Raw genomic sequence first — 23454 nt, 5'->3', positions numbered from 1 at the left:
CTTTCATTGGAACCTAGAAAGATAATGACGATCACAGCAGGCCATCAACTTGAGACCGGCCCTCATTATTAAAGAGGAAGATTAGCAAGAACTGACATAATTAGAAGGCTTGTAAGAGAAAGAGACGACTTTCTCACTCTGTGACTATGTGTCTAATGCTGAGTCAGTAAACCACCTACCATCATCTTGTGTCAGTGGAAATGCCAGTGTGGCAAAACTGCATCATTTCTACTGAAGACAAGCTTGCATGGGGCGGGGGGGACACTGAGTCAAGATATTTAGTACACACATTGAAAAAAAAACATCATTCCACAAAGTACTAAAAGACATCCCATCTTTCCGGATTCTGTCCAGTCTTACCACTTAAAATAAACCCTCTCTCCCCTTTTCAAACAAATATATTCTGAGAAAGAAAACTTAATTAGGATTTGGCTAGCTCCTATCCTCATCTGTCTGAGCGTCAGTCCTCCACTTCTACAGAAGAACCTGTATCCCTGTGCCCAACCACAACTTCTTATTTATCATTGTGTGTCACTGATGGTAGGGGTAGGGGTCTGAGACTTACTGTAAGTCTCAGACTTCCACCCCTGCTGTAAACAATCTTCCTGCTATTAAAAAGTCCCAGTAGGAATGTCAAAAAATTGTTTTGACAAAAGAATAAAGTTGGAGCCCTATCTCACATCATTATAAAAATTAGCTAAAAAAAAATTCATAGAGCTAAGTATAAGAGTTAAGACTACTTTTTAGTTAAGACTTCTTGTTTTTCTTAGGAGAAAAAGAATAAATTTTTGCAAAGTTAGATTTGGTAATGGTCTCTTAGATATGACAGAAAACCACAAGTGATGTTGGTAAATGGAATTCATCAAAATGAAAAGCATCGTGCTTCAAATGATGGAAACAATCAAAAAAGAGAAGACACAGCACTGGGAGAAAATATCTGCAAATGATATAACTGATAAGGGACTTGTATGTGGTTTATATAAAGAACTCTTATAACAACAAAAAAATCAATTAAAAAAGTGGGCACATTTACACTACGTATATTATATATATATATATATATATAAAATCGTGGGTTCACACTGATAACTCCAATTCTAAACCAATTACAAAGTTTTAGTTGTAACCTTTTTCATTCTAAACTCTTTTCATATTTTCAAAGCCATTTCCCCTGCTAGTTGGAAAATGACTTCTGTTAATCTCAAATTACCAACTTATTGCATTAATCACCTTAGTATGTAAGCATTTTACCATCAATCTGCCATGCCATTCCATGCCCCCTCAAGAGATGCCGTCCAGTCTGCTCAGATCCTGACATCTTGCTGTGGACTACCACCAACCAGCTCCCTAACTGGAACCCTCCTTATCCCTGCTCAGGTGTCCAAACCCTGTGCCCAAGCTTCTAACTGTCTGCCTCCCCCTGACATAGAACTCCTATGGAACCTACTGTTCAAATGTCCTTTTTATCACAACTGGGCTCTGACAACCTTAGTTCAGTGATCCCCAACCCCATCCCCCTACCCACTGTGCACATGACCTCCTCAAACTTCTTTGGCTGCTCACTCCCTACTCTGGGCCAAAGTCACCCCTGCCCTCACCTTCCCACAAATGTTCTATCTTCTGCAGAGACTTCATCGCCACTCACTGGCCACTACTATTACCTACACCCTGCACCATAACTTGGCAAAGAATAATAGTAATAAAAAAGAACCTATGGCTTGAGCCCTGGATGCCTTCAAGATCCCCAGACCATCATTCATTGAGTTCTCTCTTTTCCTCATGGACAAAGGCTCTGTTCACAGCATTCTTCAAGGTAGTGTTCCAGGCGATGGACAAGGCTTCACTGAGTTTGCCAGAGAGAGGCTAGAAGAGTGAGATTCCATTTAAAGGAATAGAAAGTGCCAGTCAAAAGAAGAAACTGCTTGCTTCACAGAGGCAGTTACACTTTTGAAGATGAATCTCTGGATTGGAGATCAGCTGACAACTCTGGGAGCCATGAGTTGAAGATAGCAGAGTCACATGGGAGGAGCCTGGGTTACTGAGTCACTACTGGAGGAAAGCTTCCCCCATCTAGGAATGCTTTGATTAAATGGGGGTAAATTGGCCCCAAAGAAAATCCATGAACTGTTAACACACTGCCAAATTTGATACTGAAACCCAAGGCTGTTACTTAATACCTTTTTGAGGACCTTCAGGGCTCTGCCCCTGCCCACATGAACTGACCAAACACAAACCAGAAGCCTCCAGGAGAGAGAGGTCTCTGTGATCTTTGCAACCAGGATTAGGCTTCCACCCTGTTGAACACAATTATAATTCAAGAGAAGGAGCCTTACCCTGGGCTGTGGGCATGATCCTCTACTGCAGTGTGCCCTACAATTATGCCTGTTCAGCTCATGGGTAGAGAATACATAATGGCATGGAGCTGCTTTGATCTCAGAGGCTTCCTGCAGAATTGGGTTAAGATTAGAGTAGTCAAAGCTCATGGGTGATCTCCTCTGGCTGCAATCAGTGTTTTCCACTTATCCAAATGCACTGGACAGATAATATCACTATTTGTGCAGTGAGCAGAGCAAAGTTAGACAGTTCTGGTCTTCCCTCATCCACTCACCCTGCACCAGCCCTCAGAAGCTGTTTTCTCATTTTTGAGATAAAGTGCAAGTCTCCATGGGTTTCCTGAGAAGATTATGATACTACAAAGATGAAAAAAAAGCTAGCCAAAAGACTTTTTGCTCAAGTTAGTCAGTGAGAAGACCAGACTGATTACACAAACCAATGAAGTGCTCAAGTCACCTCCAGTAGAGACCAGTTCTCTGAAATTACAAACACTGAGTTTGGTAGTACTTATAAATATATCTGGACAGCTCCACTCGTCATTTGAGAACATTGTAGATCTTCTCCCAAAAGAACAAAAGTAAGCCCCCTAAACTCTCATTCCATGGCTTGATTTTAAGGACGGTCACTTAGGGGCTTCCTTGGTAGCTCAGACGGTAAAGAATCTGCCTGCAATGCAGGAGACCCAGGTCACTTAAAAGTTCCTTCAAAATCCCTTAATCTCAAGTGACTGTCCCAGAGCATGTTAAAAGCATTTCAGAAGGACACAGAACAACTTCAAAGGGAAATCATGGATGGTTTGAAAATACATATTTTAAAGAAAGCCTAAAACTGCTATCCCAAGAAGCTATGCGTGAGGTGGAGGAAGAGCGGAAAATAAAAGAACAGGAAAAAATGCTTGGCAACTTGAAAACACAAAGGAAAGAGGCTTTCCATGGTAAAGAGGGCCCATTAAAATCTCTGAAACTGCACTAAAGACAATAAGTTTGCCTGATTTCTCTAGAGATTACATGGTTGATGGCAACTTGAAATTAGATAAAGAGAAAGGCAGAAACTTGAGAACTCTCTGGACTGTCAATCAGAAGTCAGTTTGAAGGAATCCACTGACTCTGACAAATGTTTCCTTAAAAAGGTTTGAAGGAGAAAAACCGATGACTATTTTAAAAGTGAAGAAAATTAAATAAACAAATCACTTACAGTTCAAATGAATGCTCTCCAAAGTAGACAAAGTCTTTGCAGTCTGAAAACAGTTTGAAAGTGAGGTCCAAAAACTTCAGCTAAAACTTCAAATAGTGTCTGAACTATGTTAAGAATTAAGAATGTGTGACACAAATTTGCAGAAATCAAGGAGAGAATTTACTGCATATAAATTGAGAAATGTCCCAAAGTCCACAAAAATATCAGTCATATACATCAGAAGGATAATCCCTAGAAAGTATGGCCTTGAGAAAGAGCTGGAAAGAAGTACTTCCTTTTATCAAAGCTGGATTGTCTCCCATGAGGAAAAAAGCTCAAAAAACTTGTTTAGCAGCTAAAGGTACAAGTCCATCCCAAACTCCCTAACTATCCTTCCCTCTCCAACCCTCCCACCAGCAACCATAAGTTCGTTCTCTAAGTCTGTGAGTCTCTTCGTATTTTGTAAGTTCATTTGTATCATTTTAGATTCCACATATAATGGAACTCTGTTCAATGTTATGTGGGGCCTGGATGGGAGGGGGCTTGGGGGAGAATGGATACATATGACTTTGTATGGCTTTGCTGTTCACCTGAAACTATTACCACATTGTTAATCGGTTATAACTCAATACAAAATAAAAAGTTAAAAAAAAAAAGAAAGTTGTCTGGCAGTTACTGAGCTAAGAAGATAAAATAATCAAAACAGACAAAATTGGCTAGAGCAGTTTAAATCCAGCTTTTCCTAAGTTGCCCACATTGTTCCACATGTATCCCTGGACAGAGGTAGAAGAGTATCAGGAGATTCTGAATCATCAGGCCCCCAAGGAAGACGGAAAGTTAAGCTCTCACCCTGAACAGGTTAAAGCGTCTGCCCGCAATGCGGGAGACCTGGGTTCAATCCCTGGGTCAGGAAGATCCCCTGGAGAAGGAAATGGCAACCCACTCCAGTATTCTTGCCTGGAGAATCCCATGGATGGAGGAGCCTGGTGGGCTACAGTCCACGGGGTCGCAAAGTCGGACACGACTGAGCGACTTCACGTTCACGTTCACTCTTTTGCTACCATTACTGGGAGGTATCAGGTCCTCACATCACCTGCTTAACTCACCTAGTAGTCAATCGGTCTTCCTCTCTCTCAGCTGTTGCTCAGCCGTGTCTGACTCTTTGCGACCCCATGGACTGCAGCATGCCAGGCTTCGCTGTCCATCACCAACTCCTTGAGCTTGCTCAAATTTATGTCCGTAGAGTCCATGATACCACCCATCTCCTCCTCTGCCATCCCCTTCTCCTCCTGCCTTCAATCTTTCCAAGCAGCAGCGTCGTTTCCAATGAGTCAGTTCTCATCAGGTGGCCAAAGTTTGGAGTTTCAGCTTCAGCATCAGTCCTTTCAATGAATATTTAGGACTGATTTCCTTTAGGACTGACTGGTTTGATCTTCTTGCAGTCCAAAGGACTCTCAAGAGTCTTCTCCAACACCACACTTCAAAAGCATGAATTCTTCAGCACTCAGCTTTCTAACTCTCACATCCACACGACTACTAGAAAAACCATAGCTTTGACCATATGGATCTTTGTCGGCAAAGTAACGTCTCTGCCTTTTAATATGCTGACTAGGTTGGTCACAGCTTTTCTTCCAAGGAGCAAGTGTCTTAATTTCATGGCTGCAGTCACCATCTGCAGTGATTTTGGAGCCCAAGAAAATAAAGCCTGTCATTGTTTCCCCATCTATTTGCCATGAAGTGATGGAACCAGATGCCATGATCTTAGTTTTTTTGAATGTTGAGTTTTAAGCCAAGTTTTTCATTCTCCTCTTTCACTTTCATCAAGAGGCTCTTTAGTTCTTCGCTTTCTGCCAAAAGGGTAGTGTTATCTGTGTATCTGAGGTTATTGATATTTCTCCCTGCAATCTTGATTCCAGCTTGTGCTTCATCCAGTCCGGCATTTCACAGTGATGTACTCTGCATGTAAGTTAAATAAGCAGGGTGACAATATACAGCCTTGATGTACTCCTTTCCCAATTTGGAACCAGTCTGTTGTTCCATGTCTAATTCTATCTGTCGCTTCTTGACCCGTATAGATTTCTCAGCAGGCAGGTAAGGTAGTCTGGTATTCCCCTGGGAATACCTGGTAATTCCAGGTAAGGTAGTCTGGAATTCCCAATTTCCATCTTGAATTCCCCAATTTTAAGAATTTTCCACAGATTGTTTTTGATCCACAAAGTCTTTGGCATAGTCAATAAAGCAGAAGTAGATGTTTTTCTGGAACTCTTGCTTTTTCGATGACCCAATGATGTTGGCAATTTGCTATCTGGTTCCTCTGCCTTTTCTCAAACAGCTTGAACATCTGGAAGGAAGTTCATGTTCACGTACTATTGGAACATGGCTTGGAGAATTTCTAGCATTACTTTGCTGGCATGTGAAGATGAGTGCAATTGTGTGGTAGTTTGAACATTCTTTGACATTGCCTTTCTTGGGGATTGGAATGAAAACTGAACTTTTCCAGTCCTGTGGCCACTGCTGAGTTTTCCAAATTTATTAACATTTACTATGTGGCAGGCATTATCTCACCTAAATCTCACAGGAATCATGAATGGTAATTTAATTATCTTCACTCACATTACTTTTGCTTTCAAAGCTTCCTTAGCTTCCTAATTACTTTCAGCATATTTTTCAGCCCTCTTTCACCCAACACAAGTTAATTTTTAATCCTTCTTCATTAATCCTCTTAACCTGTATTATTCTATTCAAACCCAAAGGTTCTGTTCCATGTTCCTTGCACTTTTCCTTTTTAAAAATTGAAGTACAATTGACATATAACCACATCAAGTTAACATTCACTACAGAGTTATGATTTATTAATTTTAGGCACTTGCAAACATACAGTAGTGTTGTTAACTTCCTTGTGATTTTCTGTGTCTTGAATTCTAAACATACCCTTTTATCTCAATACAACCACCTTGTGTATAGCAGCTCTGGCAGCTCCCTACTAAACTCTTAGCTCTTTATTACTCTGACATTTACTTTTGTTATATTCTTTTGCTTTTTGTAGGACAGGGATGGAAACTTATCTATGTCGTTACTACAGCCTCTTTTGTATTATATGGTTCTCAATAAATGTGTAGAATGAGTTTATACAACTCTTCAGATTTGATTTTACGTTGAAAATTATGCCTTCAATTTATGTTGATAACTATATATATTAAGAATGATATTAAAAGGACTTCCCTAATGGTCCAATAGTTAAGACTCCGTGTTCCCAATGCAGGGGGCCTGGTTCAATCCCTGGTCAGGGAACGAGATCCTGCATGCTGCCACTAAGAGCCTGCATGCCTCAATGAAGACTTAACACCGCCCCCGTCAAAATAATATTATACATAAGAACACATATAGTTTTGGCTCTCTAGCACTTCATGTATTATTATTATTATTATTTTTTTTGTTCGAGTTGGTTTGAAATCCTTGAGCAGAGGCAGTGGATATGTTGTTCATGTATTATTTTTAACTATAGATTTAATTATAGATTTTCAGAGTCTGTCTCCAAGTTAAATTATAAGAACTTGAACCATACCATCCCCTTCAGCTTTCTTGTTAGTAAACAACCAAGCATCAAGCACCATGATATATATAAATGCTTTTTGACAAAATGAGGAAAAATACCTGGGGCAGATGACAGCCTAATAGCAACAATGAGGCTTCAGGTTCAAGTGATGGCAAAACAACTTCTGGAATGAAGGTAAGTTGTATATCATTTCTGTATTATAGAACAGTGTAATTTTTAATAACTAAACTCCCCATCATATATTTTAGATCACTTTCAGATCCTGCCACCTTCCCAAGCTTTTAATATTAACTGTATCTTAATTTACTCTATGTCAATGACAAACTAGATCGTAAACATTTTCATTTATCTTAGTGTATGTAATAGCCATCACTGCTTTGATCATAAAACTATTGATGTCAATTATGTATTAAACACACCAATAAAATTAAGAGCCCTGGAATGAAAACAGAGATCTAAACAGCCACTTAGTATTTTATATATATACTAAATCACAAAGGAAAATTTTTTGGTAAGAAAAGTCATAAGGAATGAGAGAAAAGAGCTAATACATGAGAAAGAGGAATGTTATTTCAGCATGTTTTAACTTAGCATTTAAAATGATACTGAATACTGACATTCAAATGGCTTATTAATTCTATACTAAATGTGGAAACATACTCTTTTAGGATCATGAAGTCCTGCAGGCAGCATTGTGGCGATTTTTCTTCCTTTACATGGACACTTTAATGGATGACCTTTAAAGAATACTAAATGATAACACTGAACACAAAGAACTGGGGAATTTGACTTTGTACTCTTTGGCCAAGATTCCAGAAATCCACAACTTACCAAACTGGAGGCAGAGGAAAAACAATTGGACTTTTTGATTATATAAATCCATTAATTTCATCACATTTCTAGTAAAAATGGGGTATTACTTTTTAAAAAGTAAACTAGACCTTAAATAATATAAGCTAACTAGATTCCTCATTCGTTCAACAAATGCATATTGAATACCTACCGTGTGACAACTGCTGGGGTGACGATGAAGAAGACTAACAAAGTCTCTCTCTTTTTAAGGAAGACAGGCCTTAAATAATTGCATACAAATAATCTTATTACAGCTTTGAAGGAGTTCCAAGTACTTCTCACTCTATAACCTCAATATGAGTGACTGCAATAACATGATGCTGGCTGGCATAAGGAGATAAATGAGGGCATATATAATGAAACATTAAGTCAAAGAGAACATCTGGGAAGACCGTGAAGTCTTGAACTTTCTAGGAACTAAAAGAAAACTACAGTACAGAAAGCAAGGAGGAGGGTCAATTAAAATGAAGCTGGAGAGTGAAGCAGGCACAGACTGAAGATCCCTAAGTAGGGAGGAGGGACTTTAAGGTTCACCATACCACACAGAGCTTTGATAGTCATATTAAGAGTTTGATTTAGGAGTTAGAAAAGAATTAGTGGTTAATAAGTGAGAGCCTTCACTGGGAATAAAGTGAGTCCTAAGTGATTTAAGCAGTTTCTGGAAGTGATCTATGGAATTCTTCTCAGACAAAAGATGAACTGTTTTAGATTTTAAAAGTTAAGTAGGTAAATCAATGCAATGTATTCAAGCATCACCCACTTCTCCCTGAAATCCAACCAGTTTCTAAACTGACAAGGAAATGGGGAAGGTGACTAGAGTACAACATAGACATGATTAGCAAAGTTACTTCCTTAGAGTATGAATACAGGCTTTTGAGAGACTTTAACAACTTTCCAGGAATATTCTCACTGCCCTCTTCATTTTGGTAACTAATAAATTTCAACGTAGTTTCAAAAGAAGTCTTCAGGCCTACTCTTCCGTACTATCTTCAACCTTGGACTATCAACTCCATGTGATGAGGTTTAATATCATACAAAGATGTGGATGAGTATACAATCATTATCCCAAATAAGATAATGGATACAAACATTGAGTAAGTATAAAATCTACCTTTTATTTAAGATGAGGCAAATCTGAAATACCGTAACATTAAACCCCAAGAGTAAGCTGACCCATAAACACTGCTTTACCATGAAATTTAAGTAACTGCTCTGTACTGAAAAATATGCAAAAAAGGAGGGAGTATTCATAAATAATTTTAAAAGGTGCTCACATTCGTCATTTTAAACTAAAAAAAAATAATGCTTTTAAATATCATTTTGGAAAATCACTCTGAACCAACCCCTCAGTAAATGTATTGGGGGAAATTAGATGAAGGGTACCTGAAACTTCTCGTACTATCATTGCAACTTCTTCTGAATCTAAAATTATTTAAAAAGTTGAAAAAACATATTTGGCTTAAGATTACTTACTTTGATCAATGTAGAATTTGGTGATGGATTAAGGAAAAAAAAAGGTAAAACAATGAAATCCAGAGTGAAATTTTAAAGCAGAAGTCATGTAAAGTTATGCAAAAAGGATTTAAAGCATTAGGTTCAAATACTGAATATACCATCCACTTGAAGAAGGAAATGGCAACCCACTCAGTGTTTTTGCCTGGAGAATTCCATGGACAGAGGAGCCTGGAGGTCTTAAGTCCATGGGGTCGCAAAGAGTCGGACATGACTGAAGCAACTTAGCACAGCACATACCATCCACTAGCTGAGTGACCTAGGACACATCATTTAAACTTTCAAGATTACTGTGGAAGTCAAATGAGATATGTGGAAACAAAGTTTGTAAATTGTAAAGCCTTGTAAAAATGCTGTTAGTGATTCAAATTTCCTAGCTTAAAATTCCTTTTTGTAAAGATCTGTTCTCATTTTATATCACGTTATCTTTCAACAGAACAAGAACGCACTTCAAAAATGGTATTCAAACAAGGAAATACAGCAACTCAGTTTATTACATGCAGATTCTTCTGCATTGATGCTAACAGTTCACTGGTCCAAAATTACTAAAATACTTAAAAAACTATACATTATGTAAACAAAACATAAATAAGACAGCATAGTTCTTTGTACATATAGTTTAGTACAGGTTGTTAAGGATTTAGGGATATGTACAATTTTACACAATGGACTGCATTTTCACAATGCATAAATATATATATATCTATTTTTTTACAGAAACAAAAATATTATTCCACTAAAGACACAGAATATTGTATCAGAGATACACGCTGCAACAGTCCAAATTCAAGAAGAAACATGTCGATGCAAGTGTGCAAAACCCTAGCTTATTCCAAACTAGTCAAACTTGACTGTTCAATGTCATACAGACAGGTAAATCCTGTTTATTTTAAACAAATAACCTTTGAAAACATACTCATACCAATGAGCGAAATGGAACAGATTTTTTCCTCCCCAAGAAAATCAGAGCCTTGTTGCAAGCTAATGAAAGGATACATTAACACACACACACAAACTATGTATAGTATGTTTTCAACAGTATAATAAACAGTTAAAATTTTTATGGGAGTCAAAACAATGCCCCATTATTTAAAAACTGGCTCGTTTAGTCTAAATTCAAGATGCAGCTGTGTCAGGCTTCTCTAAGCCAGATGACTGAAAAGCAGGGAAGACAGAGGCAGGATTTCGACTGGCAGATACAATCTGAGAGAGTGATGGAGAGACTGAAGGAACCTTAGATGCTGGAGTATTTATGGTATTCAAAATGGCTCCTTCTGGGCTGACCAATAGTTTTTTGACTGATGTGTCCAAATGAAATACTGAAGTGTTACTTGGCAGTGGAGGATTACTAGAACAAATGGCAGAAACCAACGATGTCTTAGCCAAAAGAGTTGCTGGAGGAGACTTAATTACTGAAGTCAGTGACACTGTTGGTACAGGAGGTGGAACAGAAACTTTAGCAGTTGGGTTTATGATTTGTGGTGCTGCAGGTACTGTGGATAGAGAACTTCCATTCCCAAGAGAGTTTACAATTTTTGTAGAGCTTTTTAGACAATGTTTTACAGGTTGCCCACTTAAAGAATTATTTGATGCTAGTGTGATCTTCTGGGCCAGGTTATCTACTGGTGTAGGCTGAGCGCCTTGGCCACTATTAAGAACTAAGGGAGGTCCATATTTTGGATTAGTAGATATAAGAAGAACATGGCTGCCAGCTCCAAGACCTTGTGGTGGAACAATAAACCGGGCTCCATTAATCATGATCTGAGTACCAGGTGCCAAAGGTGTACTGGTATTGATGACTATTTTTTGCTGAATACAAGGTTCACTGAACTGACTCCCTATTACACTAGTTACATTTGATGGTGCTGTAGCAGTGTGAATGGCAGTGACATCTGGAGTAGAACTGTAACTAGGGGTTGATTTTAAGAAAGCAGGGGACATTTGCTGGTTTGGCAGAGAAGCAAAATTGGAAATGTTAATTATTTTACCTGGATTTGGTGAAAGGGATGGCAATTCAGTTTGAGGTTTATTTGTGTTTATATTTGTTGGCACTGTAGTTGAAACCCCTGGTGACTGAATCTGGACCGAAGTCCGAGATTGTCTTTTAGAAAGAGATACAGAACGTGTGGCTCCTGGTACTGTTGCTGCTTGTGCAACTGTGTTGATTATTTTAGGGGACACAGTCACAGGTGTAGGCAAGGCAACAGTAACAGGGATTTGCAAAGCTGATGTTAGACATTTCGGAGACACTGTTGGTTGTGTAGTTGAAATCAGAACAGATGATGCAAGATGTCCTGTTTTCACAGTTGATATAGCCACAGTGTTTCCGAGATTTGACGTGCAAAGTCTGTTTGACAAACTAGGCATAATTCTTGAAGAGGTATCATTTCCACTGACTAAAACAGGAGGTCGTGTCCCAACTGAGGCAGAGGTTGAGGTCACTGAAACAGAACCCAAAGATACATTTGCTCCTGTTCCTGAAAACATGTTTACTGTTCTTGAAGCAGAAACCACTGATTCATTAACAGGAGTAATATTTTGACTCATAAAATTTGAGCTTACTGGAATTGAACTGCCACTTGTTGACAATGGTAAAACATAGCCCTTGCTACTTTTTTCTTCTCCTTTTGAGGTTACATTTTGCAGTATGTTAATTGACGGTAGAGCTGGCACACTGCCTGAAGTATTAACAATTGCTTGGCCTATGTTTAGCCCAATTTTCACATCTTTTATCTGAGACACAGTTGGCGATGAATTTATTTTTATTGGTGTTCCCACTGTAGATGGAATTAGGACTATCTGGGGCTGTTCTGGAGACTTAACATATGTTTTACTCAATGGAGAAGGAAGAGCTTGTTTTAATGGTTCTGCTACAATTGTTGGGGTTGAAGTGCCACTGGGAATTGCAGCATTTATAAAAACTAATTTCTGGGTAGAAATACCTGGAGATGTTGGTGCTGGTGCCACATTAATCGAAGTTCCACTGCCAGAAGAAAGAACAGATGGAGCTGACACCAGCATAAGTTTCTGCACTGGAGTCCCACTGATAGTATCTCCATTTGCTGCTGCTGTTGCTTCTGATCTTGTAACAGGGTAACTTTTTGTGACATAATCTACTTGTTGATGTTTAGCTGGTGTACGAATAACATTTGAACTGGTTTGTCCAAAATTTCCTGTTGATACGTTAATTACACTTACCGAACTATTTGCTGTTGATGATAATAGAGGGCTAGAAGAAACAGAGGACTTTAAGGGAGAGGAGGGCAAGGGTGAAGTTTTATCTATCATATGGCCCAAATTACCACTGCAGGAAGGTTGGCTTAATGTAAATTTGAGATTTTTCCCTGTGGATGGATTAAAGCCAGCTGGAATGGAAACAGAAGTAGGTGCTTGACCAAAAGATGGGAGACTAGATGTAGCAGTTGTTCCAGCTACTGACGAAAAAGCAGATGATGATGAAGCTGTTGATTTTGGTACCAGAAATGCCTGAAGCTGAGGAGCAATAGTAAAAACTGAACTTGAAGATAAACTGTTGGGTGAATTCTGATCTGGATTGGTCTGTACTTTTACAACTCCAGTGTTTCCACCTCGTGTCCTAACAAGAATTGACTGTGAATCTCTTATACACACAGTTTTCAGTTCTTGCTTTGCTTCAGAAGAATCAGCAGTTTGTTGTGCAAAACAGTTGAGGGAACTACCGGAATTTGTAGATCCATTTAGTGTTGTTGCTGATAACTGAGGCTGAACTGTTGAAGAAATGGTGGGTGAAGCAACGGGCTGCGGGAATGCGGCAGCTGAAACTGTGTTCTTGACTTTTCCTGCCTCACTCTGGCTGGTCTTAACTGGTGGTGCTAACAAATTACTTATGGAGGTTACAGGTGTCAAAGACTGTGGTCTAGCACTACTCACATTTGACGAATGGGTAACTGTCTTGTTGAAAGCTGTATTAGGTAGTTGGGTAGAAACAGTTCCTGTTGGGTTGACAAGAACTGATGGTAAAGAAGAGTTTACATTTGCTGTCTGTGGGAAAGGTGAACCATGTTGTTCTGTACCTTTTTGTTGAAATGGTGGTATTTCTTTTGCAACTGCTTTCCCTTCCTTGTGCTGAATCACAAAATTCTTAGGCAGAATGAGAACCTGTTGCATAATTTTTTCTCCTGATTTAGGATCTAGCATAGGTTGCATCTGAATCTTTACAGAGCTGTTATGAAGATCTATGGGCAACCACTGACCACAGGGCATTTTGTATACCATCTGTAAAGGACCTTTTGTACTGGTGTGGCAGGTCAATGCTGGCTTTATGGGGCTTGCCTCTGGAGGAGATATCACTGGCTTTTCCACAGCAGGGGCACTTCTACCTGTGGAAGGGGACAGTTGATTTGTTAAGGTCACTTTGTTCCCAATATTCTTTGCAAGCAAGGCCTGAATAGGTTTGGTCCCTTTCTGGAGAGTAGACACTGGTGTTGAATCCAATGAGGCAAATGACTCTGGACACAGTGGCTCTGTATGCTTTGATTCATTCAAACAGTCCATCTGCACATCACCTTCTGCATTCTCAACCACTGTCTCATTTGTGCTTAACTTTGCTTTCTTCCTTGGGGAAAGCTCTTTTGTGCTATCATCCAGGTAACTAATTTGCTTGGACTGTCGTTTAAGTGTTTTAGGCAGTGTCTTCAGTACATCTTTAGAAGGCAATTCCTTTTTCAACAACTTACTTCTGGCCAAAGGAAAATCTATTTCTGACAATTTCATATCATCTAAAAATGATAAAAACAAGCATTTTGTTTATATAAAACAACAACTGAATAGCAATGATAAGATCAATTATAAAAAAAGAAAGTCAATCTTTGATCCAGCAATTTATTAAAAAAACTGTAGTGTGATTCAAAAGTCTCAGTACCACTGATGGAAATTAAGGTAAGGAGACCACTGACATGGTTATCCTGATATTGTAACCATTCCCAAGAACAACATATTATTAATGAGAAAATTATTTTTGGTCAGATTCTGCTCTAATACAAGTGTAAAAGGAAACTTTACAACCTGAGATACTCAAGCCAGCAATTAGGGCTCAGAATTTAGAGTAGACTAGTACACAACTAGTTTACTTTTCTCCTTCTAGACAGAGAAATCTTCATATCAAAGAGAGATGTTTCTCCCTATTTTTTTTTTTTTAAGAGAGAGACTGTAAAGAATAAAAAACATTCAGTTTTTTTCTGCTGTTCAATTATTCCTACAGTAAAAAATTTATGTTCATATCTGGTTAAACTGGGCTGATGAGAAGTTACATCTTTTCAATTCATCAAAGACATGAAATGTAATAGGTTAATACATTTCTAAGCACAAATTTTCATACCTATCAGATAACTAAGGAAAGTTATTTAACTGGATTTATAGAATAATATAATCTGACAAACTGAAAGGAATTAAAGATAATCTTATCCAGCCTCCTTATAAGAATGAGATGTCCATTCTAGTCACATTAGGTCATCAACATAAAAAACAAAAACAAAAAATGCTTCACAATTATTAGGGACTTGCCAAGTTCCATTTAAGCAAACATCAGATATATTGTTTCAAAAATAATAACAATAAAAAGAAGAGGATACACCTATTTCAAAGGGATTGTATATTAACGATGGGTGGTCTGTACTGAGCAATAACATGCCTAGTTTGGAGTCAGGTACTGGTTCCAGAAACTCCTAGAACAGTAATAATGACTCCAAAGAACCTTTAATAAGACATTAACACACCTTCAAACATAATAGATTTCCCCAATCAATAACCCTCATTAACCAGACTATCTTCTATTGCCACAAAAGATACTAAAATTTCTCTCTGTGCTTGTAGTGTTGATTTAAAGGAAGTTTGAATGCCCACCTGAATCAAAATGATCCTTCTCCAGGATATCTAGAGGTTCTGTGGTGTCTATAGACTTGCTACTGATTTCTACTTTAGAGGTTTCTCTTCCAGGATCTCCTTCACCTTCTTCACTAGTCCACAGTTCTCTAGCAAATTTATCATGATCAGGCTGTCTTCTAAAATCATCATAGTCTTTCTTTAGGCGACTCCTGAAATAAAATATTCAGCATAAAAATATGTATGTGTTAATCTCTTGGAAGCTAAAGTAACTCAACATTTCAAACTATTTATTTCAGTATTTTCAATTAAGTCACTAAACCTATATTTTAATCAAGTGTGCGTAAGATGTCAATGATGATTGTTCAAGAAGACACAACACAGGGTGTAGGCATAGGAAGCTTAAAGATTGTATCTGTAAAGTATTTGCACATACCACCCACTATCATTTTAAAGGCTACTGGGAGACCTATTAAATGTGCAAATGTGAAAAAGATTAACTTTTTTTTTTCTAGCTGCACTGACAAAAATAGACTTGAGATAGTTTTAAAATTGATTATAATACTATTTAAAAGGTCACTTAAAAGCATTAATCAAAAAATTCTAAGAAACGATATTTATTATTTTTGACTCCTACAAAGAGTAATAAACAAAATAATCCTTCGTTTAATACTGAAAGCAATCCTATCTAAACCTTGGGTCTCACTAGAATTTTTTTTTTTTAATTAAGTATAGGGAAACAAAGCTGGAAAGTGATTTTTCACAAAGCTGGAAAGTGATCCTTTTCACGTAAAAACATAGTACTTATGTTTCTATGAGACTGAAAGAGATAGAAACATTTCCAAGTGATTGCATGGTATTTTAGAAATCCTTTATTATTCATTTGCTTTCAATTGAGTTTCTCTATTCTACTTTAATCTTTGTTTGTTTAAAAAAATCTGAAAATACATTCTCTAATTTACTTTTGCTACAAATCCCTATCTGTGCATACCAGAGTTTAAATCTCACCTCTGTCACTTAACAGTTGTAAGACTTCAGACAAGTTCCTTAAACTTTCTAAGCATCAGTTTACTTATGTGTACAAAGATACTTATCTCATAGTTATGTGTGGCACATAAATATTTAACAAATATTAGTTAATAATTACTTTCAATTTATTTACGTTTCAATGACTGCTTAAGGGTTTTACAGAGCAGATGAGAGCTATAAGATAATAGACTGGATTATCAAAGGATAACTAAATTTCCTTTTAGAACTGTCTAAAAGGGGGGGGTAGTATAAAGTTTCTCCCTTTTCAGTCGTCTTTTCACCTTGGCTAAAGACTTTGCTCTTCATTTCACAGAAAATGGAAGAAGCAATCAAACAAGAACTTTCATATGCTCACACCTTGTCTGCAACTTAAGACATCCATCTAACCTCCTCATATTCTCTAAGCTAACCCCTTCAACTTATGCATCCTCCCTCAACTAGTCAAGAATCTCCAAAGTACCTTCCATTGTCTGATCCATTTCTGCCTTTCTATTTGATCATTTCCACCAGTATACAAACATGTTATTTCTCCCAGGAAGAAAAACAAACAAGGACAAAAACAAAATTTAAGCACTCTCTTGACTCCAACTTGTCCTTCTAGGTACTGCTCTATTTCTCTGCTCTACTTTTATAGAGAAACTCCAATTCCTCACCCCTCATTCTCTTCAAAAGACTAAGACTTTTACCCTCATTTTCCTCAGTTCATCATGAGCAGTTTCCTTTTTGAAACCTTTTTTTTTTTTTTAACCTGTTTCTAAGACATCACTATTTCTCTTGGTTATGCTCCTATCTTGCAGATCAGTCTCTTCTGCTGAGTCCTACCATCTCCACCACATCTAAATGCTGGAATGTCCCAGGGTTCAGTCTCTCTTAACTGTGCTCATACACTAGGTGATTTCTATTATCTCATAGCGTAAGTATAATCTATATCCTGACAACCCCCGAATTTATACCTTTAGTCTAGTTTACTCCCTTGAATTGCGACTCATATACTAAACTGTTTATTCAGTATCTCCAATTAGATGGCTGAAAGGGATATCAAACATAACATGTTGAAATCCTAACTCCTCAATCCATCCCCTCCCCAAAATTCTGTTTCTTCCATCTCAACTAATGGCAATTTCATTATTCTAGCTGTTTAGATAGAAATATTGGCACCACATTTTTCTCATTTTTTTCTGACACTCCATATGCAAGTCTTAGGGAAATTCTACCAATCCTACTTTCAAGATATATCCAGAATTCAACCACTCTTTGCTGTCTGCATTGCTACTATTGTCGTCCAAGCCACTATCATTTTTCACCTAGACTATTGCTAAGTGTAACTGATTTCCTGCCTGTATCTTTGTCCCACTCTAATCTCAACCAAGGAGGCAGAAGGGAGTACTTTAAAAAAAAGTCAGGCCATGTAATTCCTCTGTTCAAAACCCTTCAAAGGCTTCTTGTCTCAGAGTAAAAGCCAAACTCCTTAAATTCCTATATGGTCTGGCTGTGTTGTTGTTCAGTCATTAAGTTATTTCCAACTCTTTGCTACCTATGGACTGTAGCATGCCAGGCTCCTCTGTCCTCCACTATCTCCCAGAGTTTGCTCAAATTCATGTCCATGAGTTGGTGATGCTATTTAACCATCTCATCCTCTGAAACCCTGCTTCTGCTGAAAAGACATTATTTTCTGTTTTTTTTTAATAGCCATCCTAATGAGTATAATGTGGTATATCCCTGTAGTTTGGATTTCTACTTCCCTAATAATGAATGAAATTGAGTACATTTTTTAAGTGCTTATTGGCAATTTATGTGACTTTGGAGAAATGTCTAGAGATTTTGTTGTTGTTGTTGATTGAATCTCCTTACTAGTTATGTTTATTCAGAAACAGACATGATCTGGCTACGTTTCTCTGTATTTCTCTGGAAAAGACATGATCTGGCTACCTTTCTCTGTATTTCTCTGACTCTCGACTCTTACCACTTTCCTCCTCATTCACTCAGCTCTTATTCTCACCCCTTTGCATTTCCTTTAAATGTCAAACATGCTTTCAACCTTAGAGCTTCTGCATCTTAGATATCCACATGGTTCTCTTCCCTATTTCTTTCAGGTCTTTTTTCAAACACCAACTCATTAAGGAAACTTTATCCAACATCCTGTAAAAAAGCAATCATTATCCCATCTAAACCAAGCATTTCTTTCTTTTTTAAAAAGTATTTATTTATTTTTGGCTGTGTTGGGACTTTGTTGCCACGCTTGGGCTTTCTCTAGTTGTGAGTGGGGGCTTCTCTCTACTTGTGATGCACGGGCTTCTCACTGCAGTGGCTTCTCTTGTTGAGAAGCATGGGCTCTAGGGTGTGCAGGCTTCAGTACTTGCAACACATGGGGCCTAGAGCATGGTGGCTTCAATAGTTGTGGCCCACGGGCTTCACTGTTCCAAACCAAGTGAAATCTTCCTGGACCAGGGATCAAACCTGTGTCCCCTGCAGTGGCAGATGGATTTTTAACCACTGGACCACCAGGGAAGTCCAAAACAAGTATTTCCTTTTTTTTTCTTTTCTGTATAGCACAGTGAACTATATTCAATATCCTGTGATAAACCATTATGAAAAAGATGAAAAAGAATACAGTATATAGATGAGTCACTCTGCTGTATAGCAGAAAGCAACACAACATTGTAAATCAACTATACTTGAATAAAATACATGTAAAACATTTTAATTATAGGATAACTGCTTTACAATATTGTGTTGGCTTCTGTCTTACAGTAACATGAATCAGCCATAGGTGTACGTAAGTTCCTTCCCTCATGAACCTCCCTCCCACCTCATCCCACCCCTCTAGTTGTCACAGAGCACCTGACTTGAGTTCCCCGCATCATGCAGCAACTTTCCACTGCCTATCTATTTTACATATTGTAATTTATATGCAAAATAAATATATCTTATTCCCTTTAACCAGCTTCATTTTTCTTCACAGCACTTATCCTATCTGACATTTGAGTCTGTCTGAATAGACGTAACTAGTAAGGAGATTCAATCAACAACAACAACAAAATCTCTAGACATTTCTCCAAAGATACATAAATTGCCAATAAGCACTTAAAAAAATTTACTCAATTTCATTCATTATTAGGGAAGTGGAAGTCCAAACTACAGTGATATATCACATTATACTCATTAGGATGGCTATTAAAAAAACAGAAAATAACAAATGCTGGTGAGGATGTGGAGAAACTGGAGCTCTTGTACACTTATGATGGGAATGTAGACTTGTACAGACACTACAGAAAACAATATGATAGTTCCTTAAAAAATCAGGTTAATGATGTCTATCTTCTTTGTGAAATGTACCTTCTATCATTAAAAACATTCATCTTTGTTTCATTTAGACAAAATTAAAAGTAGAATTACCATAGTCCACTTCTAGGTATACATCCCCAACATTTGAAACCATGGTCTTAGATGTTTGTACACCCATGTTCACAGCAGCATTATTCATAATAACTAAAACATGAAAAGCCTCCCAAATGCCCATTACAGATGAATGAATAAGTAAAATGTGGTATATGCATAAAATGCAATATATAGTTCAGTTGTTCAGTCGTGTCTGACTCTTTGCGACCCCATGGACTGCAGCTTGCCTGGCATTCCTGTCCATTACCAACTCCTGGAGTTTACTAAAACTCATGTCCATTGATTCGGTGATGCCATCCAACAATCTCATCCTCTTTTGTCCCCTTCTCCTCCCGCCTTCAATCTTTCCCAGCATCAGGGTCTTTTCAAATGAGTCTTTTTTTTTTTTTAATTCAGTCTTTAAAGGAAGTAAACTCTACAACATAGATGAACCTTGAAAACATTATGCTAATTGAAATAGAGACAGTCACGAAAAGACAAATATTTTATATTATATGATGTACTTAGAGTGATGCTTTCAAAGGCCCACTTGACTTCACATTCCAGGATGTCTGGCTCTAGATGAGTGATCATACCATCGTGATTATCTTGGTCGTGAAGATCTTTTTTGTCCAGTTCTTCCGTGTATTCTTGTCACCTCTTCTTAATATCTTCTGCTTCTGTTAGGTCCAGACCATTTCTGTCCTTTATCGAGCCCATCTTTGCATGAAATAGTCCCTTCGTATCTCTAATTTTGTTGAAGAGTCTTTCCCATTCTGTTGTTTTCCTCTATTTCTTTGCATTGATTGCTGAGGAAGGCTTTCTTATCTCTTCTTGCTATTCTTTGGAACTCTGCATTCAGATGCTTTTATCTTTCCTTTTCTCCTTTGCTTTTCACTTCTCTTCTTTTCACAGCTATTTGTAAGGCCTCCTCAGACAGCCATTTTTCTTTTTTGTATTTCTTTTCCATGGGGATGGTCTTGATCCCTGTCTCCTGTACAGTGTTACAAACCTCCATCCATAGTTCATCAGGCACTCTATCTATCAGATCTAGTCCCTTAAATCTATTTCTCACTTCCACTGTATAATCATAAGGGATTTGATTTAGGTCATACCTGCAGGTGACACCACCCTTATGGCAGAAAGTGAAGAGGAGCTAAAAAGCCTCTTGATGAAAGTGAAAGAGAAGAGTGAAAAAGTGGGCTTAAAGCTCAACATTCAGAAAACAAAGATCATGGCATCTGGTCCCATCACTTCATGGCAAATACATGGGGAAACAGTGGAAACAGTGGCTGACTTTATTTTTGGGGGCTCCAAAATCACTGCAGATGGTGACTGCAGCCATGAAATTAAAAGACACTTACTCCTTGGAAGAAAAGTTATGACCAACCTAGATAGCATATTCAAAAGCACAGACATTACTTTGCCAACAAAGGTCCATCTAGTCAAGGCTATGGTTTTTCCAGTAGTCATGTATGGATATGAGAGTTGGACTGTGAAGAAAGCTGAGCGCCGAAGAATTGATGCTTTTGAACTGTGGTGTTGGAGAAGACTCTTGAGAGTCCCTTGGACTGCAAGGAGATCCAATCAGTCTATTCTAAAGGAGATCAGTCCTGGGTGTTCTTTGGAAGGACTGATGCTAAAGCTGAAACTCCAGTACTTTGGCCACCTCATGTGAATAGTTGACTCATTGGAAAAGACTGATGCTGAGAGGGATTGGGGGCAGGAGGAGAAGGGGACGACAGAGGTTGAGATGGCTGGATGGCATCACCGACTTGATGGACGTGAGTTTGAGTGTACTCTTGGAGTTGGTGATGGACAGGAAGGCCTGGTGTGCTGCAATTCATGGGGTCACAAAGAGTCGGACACGACTGAGTGACTGAACTGAACTTAAGAGCAGTCAAAATCATAGACACAGAAAGTACAATGGTGGTTGCTAGGGGGTGGGGGAAGGAAGGTACAGAGTTTCAGTTTCACAAGATGAAGAGTTCTGTAGATGGATGGGCTGAGAGAAACACAACATTATGAATGTTAAAAAAAAAAAAGTGGTATTAAATATACCACTGAACCATACACTTAAAACTAGTTAAGATGGTGAATTTTATTTGTGCATTTTACCACAATGAAATAAACTAGGGGAAAAAAAATATAAACCACACAATAGGGGTTTTGTTTAATTAACATTACCTTGTCAGGACAGGATCAAAAATATCTGAACTACAAATCAACGGGACACTAGTAATTCCAGGATATCTTCCATAATCATAAAGTAAGAGTGTTAAACTAAGCGAACCAGATAATAAAGCTTGATTTACCTGTTTCTTTGAAAAGCTTTCATTAACTTTGGTTCCCATGGCAGCAATTCGTTTAAAAGACGTATCAATGTACTATGCAATTCTTTTACAGCTTGCCTCCGATGATACCATTTGCCCTAAAAACACAATTTGAAAAGTAAATCCTTTAGATTTAATCTAAAAGTCAACATCAAGACTTATTTTCTGAGTAAAAAAAAACAAAAACAAAATGCCGATACCCATCAAATAAGTACATATCTCTTCTTCAGAAGGTTGCAGAAAGGAGAAAAATATCCTATAAGAAATCTTCTTTGATATACTTTAAACATTTTCAACTATACAGGAGAAATCTAAAATGCATTGAATCAAACTAGGACATAAAAAGTTTTTTAAAGCTTTTAATTGGGTCAATTATAAATAGTCATTAAATCACAAAAATGTATGTAAAGATACAAACATTCATATAATTATGTAAATTATATGGCTCATTTCTGTAATGCTTTTGCGATTTTTTCAAAAGGCTGGGGAAAAAAAAGAAAGAGAAAAACCCAAACTGTTACCATATCCAAAAGCAGTCCTCTTAACAAACTTCCTTAGGAAATTTTACAATTATTTTATTTAAAAATGTTTTCAGCACAGAAAAGCAAACAAGTGGTCACCATTTCCATTATTTTTATGCTATATTAAGGGATAATAATTTGACACCTCCCTCCCCATTTGCTAAGTATTATCCTAAGTATTTCATACATGGAGAGAAAGAGACAGGGAGAGAGAGATTGAGTGAACATGAGTGTGTACATGAAACAGCAGTTTCAAAAACCTTCTAAGGTGTGTGCATTTTTAGTCTTACTTAACAAATGATGAAACTAAGGGTCAGGGAGATTAAATGACTTGTTTAAAGGTTCTCTGACTTAAACCCAGATCTGCCTGTTGGTGTAGTCCAAGTTCTAGAACTAAATGTATCACTACCTCTTAAAAACTGTATCACATAAATTCAGTCTGACACAGGTTATAAAAACCTCTAGTAAAGATATATTTTACTGTATCCATAAAATCATTTGCATACCATAGAAACAATAAGATTATAGAAGTTATATCTTTAGGTAAGCAACTTCTCCACATCTATCAACATCACCACCACTATTATCATTTACTGTTATATAACCATGTTGCAATTTTTATTTGGTAAACAGCTTTGAGATATAATTTACATACCACACAGTCCACTCATTTTGCTTCGTTTATAACAAAAACATACAAGTAAATGTTACAGATCACATTTAACCTGCATAAAACTAGATTTCATCCCACAGGAACTCTGAGTTACATTTGCATACAGGCAGAATATTAAGGCAGAAAAATAACCACTCCCTAGAGTAAAGCATAGGAGAAGGCAATGGCATCCCACTCCAGTACTCTTCCCTGCAAAATCCCATGGACAGAGGAGCCTGGTAGGTTGCAGTCCAT

The 23454-nt window shown here is 37.7% G+C and overlaps 1 protein-coding gene across 2 annotated transcripts in view; it reads right to left on the bottom strand.

Moving 5' to 3' along the window:
• Window positions 1–9889: 9889 nt before the first annotated feature.
• Window positions 9890–23454, bottom strand: part of LOC120864157 (uncharacterized protein KIAA2026) — a 104710-nt gene continuing 91145 nt past the window's right edge. For both annotated transcript variants that reach the window (XM_040241041.1, XM_040241128.1), the window contains 3 exons: window positions 22009–22124; window positions 15308–15498; window positions 9890–14184 (listed from right to left, as the gene is read on the bottom strand). In XM_040241041.1, coding sequence (XP_040096975.1) covers window positions 10544–14184; window positions 15308–15498; window positions 22009–22124 — 3948 coding nt within the window. In that variant the 3' untranslated portion in view covers window positions 9890–10543. The remainder of the gene's footprint in view (window positions 14185–15307; window positions 15499–22008; window positions 22125–23454) is intronic.

Source organism: Oryx dammah, unplaced genomic scaffold, assembly GCF_014754425.2.
Source record: "Oryx dammah isolate SB20612 unplaced genomic scaffold, SCBI_Odam_1.1 HiC_scaffold_1, whole genome shotgun sequence".
Taxonomy (NCBI): Eukaryota; Metazoa; Chordata; class Mammalia; order Artiodactyla; family Bovidae; genus Oryx; species Oryx dammah.
The sequence above is the reverse complement of the archived record's forward strand: the minus strand, read 5'-3'. Positions and strand labels throughout refer to the sequence as shown.